This window comes from Telopea speciosissima, chromosome 10 (assembly GCF_018873765.1).
Source record: "Telopea speciosissima isolate NSW1024214 ecotype Mountain lineage chromosome 10, Tspe_v1, whole genome shotgun sequence".
In the NCBI taxonomy this organism is placed as follows: Eukaryota; Viridiplantae; Streptophyta; class Magnoliopsida; order Proteales; family Proteaceae; genus Telopea; species Telopea speciosissima.
Genome location: NC_057925.1, coordinates 55532970 through 55544042, shown reverse-complemented (window position 1 = coordinate 55544042; position 11073 = coordinate 55532970). Strand labels below are relative to the sequence as shown.

General features: G+C 38.9%; 1 protein-coding gene across 2 annotated transcripts; it reads left to right on the top strand.

Moving 5' to 3' along the window:
- The first annotated feature begins 3437 nt into the window (after nt 1–3437).
- On the top strand, nt 3438–11012 carry LOC122643958 (FRIGIDA-like protein 4a). Of its 2 annotated transcripts, none has more exons than XM_043837537.1 (3): nt 3438–4396; nt 9297–9472; nt 10124–11012. In XM_043837537.1, the coding sequence occupies exons 1-3, from the start codon at nt 3508–3510 to the stop codon at nt 10640–10642; spliced, it is 1584 nt and encodes a 527-aa protein (XP_043693472.1). In that variant the 5' UTR covers nt 3438–3507; the 3' UTR covers nt 10643–11012. The 2 variants fall into 2 exon arrangements, with proteins under 2 accessions (XP_043693472.1, XP_043693473.1); XM_043837538.1 differs by having other exon boundaries at nt 3440–4396; nt 10127–11012.
- The last annotated feature ends 61 nt before the right edge of the window (nt 11013–11073 follow it).

Below are 11073 nucleotides of genomic sequence, written 5' to 3'. Positions count from 1 at the left end.
TCGTCGCTCAAGTTTGGTAACTGTTATCTGGGGTTCTACTGCTTCAATGGGATCTCTACTCAGGAATGGAGCTAGGCCCCGTAGCTGTGATCAACCCACTTGGAAATTTTATAATTCAAATCATCCCTTTACAGAGCACCTAGATTCGTGGTCTCTGGAATTGGAATCGGATATGATAAATTGTCTGATCTCAGTGGAATTCTGAAACACTCTTCAATTCCTTGGTTTCATTTTGATCTTCATTTTGGGCTATTGTTTCTTTCTTCCAAGTCAGTAAATTCTTTTGCCAGCTGTACATACTTCAAGGGTTTATTGTGGATTTATTTAAGGGCAAGAGATCGGTAACCAGTCGTGTAGCCCCCACGCCAGTGCCACTGGGGTTGGGGGTGGTTGGTTGTCGGGCATGAAAGTGCACACACAGATGTATTTGTGTGGATGAGATTTTTGGATATCACGGGGGGACTTAAGGGAAGGGTATAATTTAAGAGCTTAATTCTATGCTTCCTAATATTATGTCAAGTCACGGCGTGGCAACCTAGTTTTACGATCGCTATCATTAATATATTTATGCTTAGATATTTTTATCCCGAACATCTCCATCTCCTTGGCATCTAGAATCCATTGAAGAATCTTTTCATATTCAAAAGCAGCAATAAGATGTCAGAACCACTTTACTCGTCCTGTGACCAAAATAAGAGATAATCCGAGTTGGCTGGAAATATAATTAGAACCGTTGGACTCATCCCACAAAAAGAGAAATATGAAAAAACGTAGCTTTAAGCCCCTCCATGTGACCAAAAACAAAGATATTCCAGCCTCTTAAGGGACCTAGCTAAACCTGTCCAATTAACCATAATATTAGAGTCACCCATCACATTACATATTTTCAACTAAAAGTGCCCTAAAAGCAGGGTCATACAGCTATGCTGCTTGAAAATGAAATAACTTCTTAAAAGGAACAATATTAGCAGTGGTATAATTGCAAAACTATATGATTATGGTCCGTAATAACTGAACTAAAGCTTCTTAAGAAAGGCAAAGGCCAAACCTGCAACCATGAGTGAGAAATGAGCGGGGTCCTCTATCTATTTGACTATAGGTTAAGGGTGACCCTGAAACTCTAAATCTCTTCCAAATTAAAATAAGAAATGGCATTTCTCAAGTATTGGGCTTAGGAAGAGAGAGAGAGAGAGTCTCACATTAAAAAATAACATTTGGATTTACTTTATAGACGTGGTGAACAAGATACTTCTTAGTATGGGGAATGTAAACCGCCACATTCCAACTCAAAATAATCAGGAGAATATAACTACAAAAAATATTAAAAAAACCTGGAGTCTAGAAAAAACTTCATTATTTGTCACATGCCGTACATGAGCTTGTGCATGTGATAGAAGACCAAACAAACATTTTATTGATACATTTTCAACTTAAAATGAGTAGAGGAAGTAATCATATTTGGTTGACAATAAATGGCTGGAAAAGGAAAGAATTTTTTTTTGTTTTTTGAATTTGAGTAGAGAGAGAGACACATAAATCAATCATTGTGTCATCATAGTTTTTATCTTATTATGCTTTTCTCTTCTTTTCATTTCTTGACAACCAAATATAGCATAAAATTACAAAAATACAATTTTGTATTTGAAGATGAATATAAAATACCAAAATACCATCAAAAGGAGATAAATATAATGGGAAAGAAAAAATCTCTACTTGATGGTGTTTCTTATGCCCTCTCACAGGACACCATGAGATGATGCCTCTGCCCCCTTGGATAGATACCCAGGCGTGTTTAGCCATTGGTCGAAACGCTTGTGTAGAGACCATGTGACCAAGTAGAGATCTCTTGCCCTAAATATAAATTATAAAATGCCCTCAAATGAAGATAAATATAAAATGACATCTTTTTTAATTCTAGTTACTTCAACTACTTATTTCAAGTTAAAATTGTACTAATGAGATGTTTGTCTCGTCTTTTTTTGGATAGAAGTAGTGAAGCATTATACTGCACTTAGCATAAATGATGGGCAAGAAAATTCTAAGGATTTGTTTCTATTGATGGTTTGTTTTATTTATTTTTTTATTTTTATATAATAAATTCTACTAAACGCAAGAACCTTGTGCACTGAATATGACCTTTAAATAAATGATTTTGAAATTAGCTTTTAGTAGTTTGGACCGAATGGTTTACTAGAGAATTTGACTCTTCTCTAGTGCGGGGAGTCGCTGGGGATCTCCTAGTGAGGTCTCTCCATGAGTCACGTGTGTTGGAGAGGATGCAAGGGCTGCTCTCTCTTATGTGGTCTCCCAATTTCTCTATCTCTTCAATCATTTCTTATTTTTAGCTTTTTATTTTTTTAGTATTATTAAAAAGTCAATATCGGCAGCACAATCGCGTCATATCACTATGCTGAACACGTCTTATTGTTGATCATGTCATGTTTGTCGTAGGTTCGTGCTATATCGCGATATTGCGCGATCCACAATATGGCGCAATCCACGATATGACATGATCACCATATATCATGTATGGTATCGTATCGAATCAATAACGAGTTGATATTGGATCGATATTGAAAGTGGATTCGGTTGCATGACGAAGAAGAATGGTCGGCAAAACATTGATATCACGATCGGATCACGCCATATCGCAATCAGATTACAGCATACCGTGGGATAACACTATGGCGCGATCCCATCGTGATATGGTGCGATCATCATAGCGATATATCGCATATCGTATTATCAATATCAATATGATATGAATCGATTTCATATCGGATAAAAAATGAGTTGGTATAGGATCAATATTGGAAGTGGTTTCGAATTGCAAGAAGAGGAAGAAAAGAATAACTAAATAAAGGGAGAAAGAACGCTATCTGATTACGTGCGATTGTAGTCCCTGCACTCAGACACAAGGCTGCATGAAATGACTGCACACCCCATCAAAATGTGAAAATTTTTGAAAATGTGACGATCATTTCATGCAGTCCTGTGTCTAGACACTGTGCAAGAATCAGGTAGGTTTCTTTTCCCTTAAAAAATAATAAATAATATAAATAACAATAAAATCGATAGCTTTTGAATATAAAAATAAGAAGAAATTAAAGAAAGAGAGTAATTGAGAGAACACATGAGAAACCACTCCTTGGATCCAGTGTAATGGCTGGAAAATCCCCCCCCCCCCCAAAGGGGGTTCCATTGAAACATTAGAGGCGGAAATTCGAAAGCAATTCGTTCGTGGTGGTTGTTCTGGAAATTCGCATTCTAATGTGACTTCCTGGGTATTCCTGACCAAACTATTTTAAAATCAACACCAGCGTTTGAAAGACGTTGTCCACGTGTAGAGCTATGAATCTTCCACGTCATCAAGTTCGTACATTTTCCTCCTCGAAAAACCCCATCTTTGCCTTTTAGTTTTTACCACCCACTACCTCCGACGGCTGCTTTTTCAGAACCTCACTTCTATTTCTAGGGTTCCGATCTACCTTTCCCTTCGTCGTAACAATGGGATCGGTAGCCATTACTGATCCCGGCGAAATGTTTCAGACGAGTTTCGAAGATTTCCAGAGGCAGACGTCCTTGATGACCAGCTGTACTCTGTTATGGAAGGAGCTTTCTGATCATTTTTCTTCGTTAGAACAAGATCTACAGAAGAAATCTGAAGCCTTGAAGAAGAAAATCGAAAACCTAGACCATAAAACCAAGGAATCCTTAGATGTTTTGGAGAAGCGTGAGGTTTCCATCGATGGAAATGTGGAACAGGCACTGGTTGTAGTTGAAGAACTCAAGGAGGCAGCACTGAAGGCTTTTCAGAATAGGGGTGAAGAAGAATTTGATGATAGTGAAGAAGGTATGCTCTTAAAGTTGAGATCTTTTTGTTCGGAGATGGATTCTGAAGGATTTTGGAAGTTTGTGACTGCAAAGAAGAAAGAATTGGACAAACTTCGTGCTCAGATTCCGTTGGCCTTGTCTGATTGCATTGATCCGCCGAAGTTTGTTATGGAGGCGATTTCCGAAGTTTTCCCAGTTGACAAGCGGGTTGAGAAGAGTGAGCAGTCGAATGATTTGGGTTGGGCTTGTGTCTTGCTCCTGGAATCGCTCATTCCTGTTGTGGCGGACCCTATTTTTGGGAATTCGCGACCTCTGTTGCCGCCGAGAGTGAAGGAACGGGCAAAGGAGATTGCAGAGGCTTGGAAGGAGAGTTTGGATCAGCGTGGGGGAATTGAGAATGTGAAGACGCCGGACGTACACACTTTTCTGCAGCACTTGGTTACATTTGCGGTTGTCTCTAAACGGGATGCTGAATTGTATCGGAAGCTCGTGATTGGTTCCGCCTGGCGGAAGCAGATGCCTAAGCTCGCTGTTTCACTTGGACTGGGGGATAAAATGGCTGGTATGTTGTCCCACATACTTTTTACTGATTATTTTTGTTTGTGTCCTTTCTGTTGCTAAGGATTGAATCACTAAATTCCCGTCCAATTTATTATTTTTCAGTTCTCTCGATTATTTTTGTCAAGGTCTGGAATATAATGCTGCTTCTTTTCCTGTCTTAAATATCTCAACTTTTTCCTTCTTTAAAGCTGGATTGAGGCTAATGGGTTGAGTGCTTTGATAATACCACAAAGTTACCAAGGACAGTCTATATTTTTTGAACTGTTTTAAATTAATAACTTTTTTTCATATTGTGGGGAATTGAAGAGAACAATTGCACCCAGTGATCTAAATGTTGTTGATTGATCAACTGCTTACTAGGAGTGGTAAACAATTGGACAAATTTGGGTTCACGTTGCATGATCCACTATGTCTATGACTAACTGTTCAACCCCGATCCTCTTGGAACCTGGTTTTCGGGTCTGGACTGGAGTCCATGTCTTACATGGATTTACTTCAGGTTGTCCGTGTCCAGCTCGTTTAGACTGAAGTTCTACAAAAATGCTCATAACTCAAATAAGCTAGGAATCCTGAACCCTAACCTGTATTTCAGGCAGGTAATCTATGTCCCGACCCAGTTTTAATTGAGTCAAACAAAATTAGTGGAACAGGTCACTCAAAAATTTGCCATCCATACTGCTTTCTAATTTGTGTGGAGACAACCAGTTAACCCCCAGAATAATTGACATTTTTAGCAAAGTTATGTTTATGTATTATATAGCTATAAGTTTGCTGCAAGATTCTTGTGGCTTAGAGATCATCACCGGGAAGGGGCTTTTAGGCTATCATTTGGTGTAACCAACGAGGATTCAATGTGTGATCATTTGAAAGGTGTTGGCTCAATATTTTCAGCTTCTTTTACCCCCTTTACTGTTTGTTTTGGCCTTGTGTCTTACTTTCTGGAGTTAAATAGAATATTTTTTTGTTGCTTATGCAAGAAAAAATAAAGTTTTTGGCCAATTTTCCCCGGCAGACTATGAATGCCTGACCCTAAATTTTAAATTTGAACTGCCGCCATTTTGAAGGGAAGAGTGGGTGTTGTGTATAAGGTGAAAAAACATGTGGCCAATTGAGAGGCTTGCCTGCATGCTCCATCTTTTATCAGATTTGGATCAGTGGATAATCTTATAAATTTGGGTGCATCTTATTGTAACCAAATTGGTGAACTGAGAAGTTGTAACCTTCTTCTGATTTGCCCCTTTTCTTATTCCCAACAGTTCTTTTAAGTCGAGGGTAAAAAGGATTTTTTGCCATTATATTACTGTCAAGAGCTTTCATTGTCTTGCATTTTTTTTCGAGTTCACTTGTGAAATGACAGGATTTATCCTCATTGAAAGAAAAAATTGTGCTACACTAATAGGGCAATAAAGTAATGTTACAAATTATTTTTACTCCAACTTTGGTTAGAATAAGATTTTCCCTATAAATTTATATTGAATAAGGTGAAATGTTGTGGCCAAGTTATTTAGCTTTTCTGAAGACTTGGTTATAGGCTTATAGCCAATTAGCCATAAGTTTAATGGAATTAAACGAGTTTCTGATAAATTTCTTTTAAGTAGGGGAAAGAAACCTTTGATTGTTTCAGACTGGGTAATCCTCATCCTGATTTCAATTCGGGTTGGGGCTGGTTGGGTTATGCTGCATCTACTTTGTAGTATAGCAACTTAGCCCATTGCCTCATCTAGTAGAAATGTTATAAGGCTTGGATTCAAGGTCTTTGAGTTGGGTTTTGGTTCTGCATCACAACTACTTTTGATCTAAAACATGGATTCATGGTCAACCCAACCTCTTCCACCCACTTTTGGGAAGCTTAAAAAATTATTGCTTTAGTAGATAACTCTTTACCTTTGGTTGTAAAGGTTTAATCCCTTCACCATTCTTCATTTTTAACCCAACCTCTTCCACCCACTTTTGGGAAGCTTAAAAAATTATTGCTTTAGCAGATAACTCTTTACCTTTGGTTGTAAAGGTTTAATCCCTTCACCATTTTCATTTTTAACTCTCCCTAAGTCACCCTAAATATTTTCACTGTCTATAGTTTTCCGTCAGACGTTGTTGCTATTTGGCTTGTATAGTCTGAATCATTTGAGTATGTGAACTGAGACAAGAAATCTGGAAGAGGATTTCATTGAATTTTTCTCTGCTCAGTACTTTGTCACTTTGTTGTTTCTTTCTTTTCTTATGAGGTTGTATACTGTCCTTAACCGCACAAACCTGGGCTGGGCCTACCTCCATCCCTATAGGAGCCGTATGTGGTGGAAGCTCCTCATACAGTTTTGAATCTGAACCTTTCCAGCAATGGCGCCTGGAGGGAAATCGTATGCTGACCAAACAAGCAACGGTGGTCTACGGCTACGATAGCTGGGGCACGGAAGGACTTGCTTGCTTGTTCTGGCATGTACGCCTTACACAGATACGACTTCCTTCAAGCAGTGCTCCACTTGTATCTTGTATGTACTGTCTACCTGCTCTCCATCTTATTCGAAAAGATGGACACATCATTCCTTCTTTTTCCATACCTCACATATCTCATATGTAAACAGATCAAATTGACCCCTAACTTAATCCACAAAGGCCTTTACTTATGAAGACTTATCCAGCATTGAATCATCATCCCCAGCTTTCAATCAGTACTAAGAACGCTCACCTGAGGGGCAAAATACTCGCTAACCCTTTGGCAATGATACAATGATTTTTAAATGTTTGTAGGAAAAGAAAGTTATGGGGGTTTTACTACCATCCATGTCTTTCTGTTATCAATCTTTATGGCTGGTTGGCCATAGGTGATCAACCCTGATCTGGACTTCAGGGCACTGTGTGAAAATCATATGTGCTTATTGAGTGTGTAAAAATGCTCCTGTTTCGAATGTATGAGCTGGAATCTGTGTGTTTTAATCCTGGGGAATCCTCTTTCTTTGAAAGGATGTTGCTGACAAATTTAGCACTGGCATTTACTTGATTTCATGTACATGAAATGAATGTAGCCCATCTTCAGGATGTTGAGATTGACTAGTGGTAAGAGTAAGAGGCTATGAGGGAAAAAAAAGTTATTATTGGAAGTTTAGCTTCCCACCTTAGGGTGACTGGATGAGGGGAAGTCTATTGACATGGTTTGTCTTGTGCAACAAAGACCAAAGACTGCAACAATGAGGGCTGATGTGTATTAAGTTGAATATTCTAAAAAATGCAATAGAAATCAGCTAACAATTTGACTGATGAGTTTAGCTAGGTCTGGTCTGGGTATATCTGAAGTGTATCTGGGTGCCTGTGGCGTGATTAGACCATGTAATATTTTGCAGTTTTGTTCTCGTTGATGTACTATATCTGTACTTTCAAATTGTTATTGTAAGAGTCGAATGATTGCACAGGATTTTTGTTGATCCTAGTTGCAGAGTTAAGGCTTTGTTGAATTTATTTTCTTTGGAGTGGGGGTTGTACTGAAGGTCTTTTGACTTGAGAAGAATGCATTACTCTTATTATTTTTTTTGGGGGGGGGGTGGAGGTGAGAGAAATAACCTGATATGTGTTTGTAACTCACGTTCTTCATTGTCATTGAATTCTGGCACCCCCCCCCCCCCCCCAATTGTCATGTCATGTCAAGAAGTTTGGTTTAGTTTATTCTAGTTCACATGGTTGATGCTTTCATTGTTAAAGGTCAGCATCTGTTGGGTAAGAGTCTTGGATATTTTTAAGAGAATGTAAGACAGATTTTCAAGGACAATCATAGTTCTAACGGAGAAGTTGGTGACAGAGATAAAGTTTCCCTCTTTTGTTTGTCCTGAATTCAAAGAAGTCAAACAATTTAGTCAAATTAGTATCTTTTATTAGTTAGGATGTCATACCTCATGGCATCAAGTTATAACGAAATTCCAGATAGTCCTTTCAAGTGGTAATTGAGGCTTTGAGTCATTAGCTTTTGTCCTTGTAACACCGCCTCTTTGTTGATTTCATTTTCTGCTTATATTGTCCATCTTGACCTATAAAGATTAAGTGTCCTACAGTTAATAATCAAGCAGGTTCAGATGAGTTGATCGAAGGTACCTTTTGCTATATTACTGTCTTGACCAAATCCACAGGGTGTAAGCAATTCATAGTTATCAAGGCGACGCCTAGGCGTCCAGGCTCCTTGGTCGCCTAGGCGGGCGCCTTGATTTTGGACCCTCTCCAATGCCTTTGTCGCCTTGCCGCCTTTATAACTATGGTAAGCATGCTAGTCTGTCCGTTTTATAATTGGTGGATGTGTGGGTGGTTCATGTAGAAATTAAAAAATAAATAAACGATATTGTAGTTTAATTTCATTTGTTATACATTAGTACACTTTAATTTTTTTTATAATGAAACATTCTAGTTATGATGACTACTAGTTAAATTAGGTGGGTTTTCGGCTGGGGCTGATAAGTACGGCAGTCTAGATCCGCAACCCATGCATGAGCAGATTTTACTTTATATCCATGTAGATGACTTACCCAATATCAGCCTGTTTATTGGCCTGTCTGGGTTCAGGTGGGTTCGAACGGGTGGATATGGGTGGCTTGAGGGCCGAACATGAATAGTGCCACCCATAGTCTTACTGAGGGCAGTTTGCATGTCATGTATCTTTATTAACAAAAAACAAATGTAATGATATTTACTGAAGAAAGCTGGAAACTAGGTACTCTAGTGCAGAGATGTCTCATTTTTTTTGAAGATCTAGTATTTGCCCTTTGCCAAAGTATGGTTTTCAATGTGGACTTGAAATCTGCATTTGCAAATGTTAAATGGGCAAAGTTTCGATGGTGCGGAAAGGTTCCTGATGTTCTTGTGCACATTTTCTGCAGAGATGGATATTCCTCATTTTGTCTTCATGCTTTTGTTACTTGCAGAGATGATTAAAGAATTAATCAACAAGGGACAGCAAGTCGATGCAGTTCATTTTACATATGAAGTTGGCCTTACGGACAAGTTCCCTCCTGTTCCCCTGCTGAAAGCTTATCTGAAAGATTCGAGGAAAGCTGCCAATTCTATTTTGGAGGATCGTAACAATTCTGGCCGAGCAGCTGTATGTGCATGTTTCCTGAACTGATTTTCCCAATTCTTTCCATTCTTTATCTGTGTTTGTGTATGTCTTAAAACTAAAAGTTCAGTCAAAATGTTCTTTTAGATATAGAAAATACTAATGAGAGAAGGGGTTGGGGTTAACCCATTTTCTTTCTCAGTAATGACCCACAGAGTTTTCTTTCCCATCAGAGGGAGGTTTTAATTTTGGCTTCTTTTGTTTCACCGAAAGTTGAAAAAGTAGTCATCTTTGATATGTTTAAATTTTTTTAACTTGTGTTGACATGGTATTATTATTATTTTTATTTTTCTGTCGTCTCAGAAAAATATATCAGAGTTTTACCTCTAGCAAACCAGTTCACCTGGTGAGAATTCCATCGATATAAACAGTAACCAATGCTGCTAGAGTATTCACTCTCTCACTTAAGTGGTGGGAAATTCCCTTTCAACTAGCAATTTTGCAATTGTTTGTTGGTATTATGGTCAATCTCATGTATTTCTTCAGAGAATAGAAGTTAATATCATTTGGAAGTTTCTTTTGTCAATTGAGAGGCACAAGCTCAGGCAGAAGATTAGGAAGTTTGACTTTGTTTGATACTGTTTAGGCAAATTAAAGAAAGTAAGAGGTTATGGTTTTTTTTTTTTCTCATTGCAGCAGCTTGCTGGACGCAAGGAACAATCAGCGCTTCGAGCTGTCATCAAATGCATCGAGGAGTACAAGCTTGAGGCTGAGTTCCCTCCAGAAGGCCTCCGGAAGCGTCTTGAACAGCTTGAAAAGTCTAAGGCTGAGAAGAAAAGGCCAGCTGCAGTCCCCGCCAACAAGCGAACCCGTGCTAGCAATGGAGGACCTATGCCTCCTGCCAAGGCTGGCCGTTTGACAAATGCTTACGTATCCTCTTTCCCTGCACCTGCAGGCCCTACATTCGTCAGATCTCCATCCCATGTCCAATACCCAGCTGGGGTTCCATCTTACTCATATGATCGGCCTGCACCACCTGCTTTGTATGGTAACAGGAGCCCACCAGCTGTTAGGGATCCTTACGCTTACTCACCAGAAGAAGCAGCCCCTCCTGCAATCGCTGGGCCTTATCCAGGAGCTCCAGTGAATTATCCGGCATATGGAGTTTATGGCAATGGTATGGCACCAGGATATCAGCAGGTATACTACCGATAAAGACTTAACGTCAAGAGCATGCAAGAAACCTGAAGATAGCTACACTGATGATGACCCCAAGCTCATCTCCTTTCAATGGCCTGTCTGTAATCGCTAAGACGCTAACCACTTATTGTAGCCTTCCTTCCCTGTGTGTTATTTGACGATGGTTCTACTTATTGCTCTAGGTGATGTTGTGTTTCTAGTCTTGGTTAATCTGGTTTTAGTAGGATGAGTTGTATTCATGGTCTTCATGAAACTTTGTAGTAGGTGATTGTGAAAGTTACCTGGATGACTGTTTAGTTCAGTTGACTCAGTTGACCCAGGAACCAACCACATCAGTGATTTCACATGTAAAAAACATATAAAATTAGTGTCTAATTATGCTGGATCTTCTCTGTTCCTGGTTGTCATATTGTTTTTTTATTTTATTTATTATTTTGTTACTATTA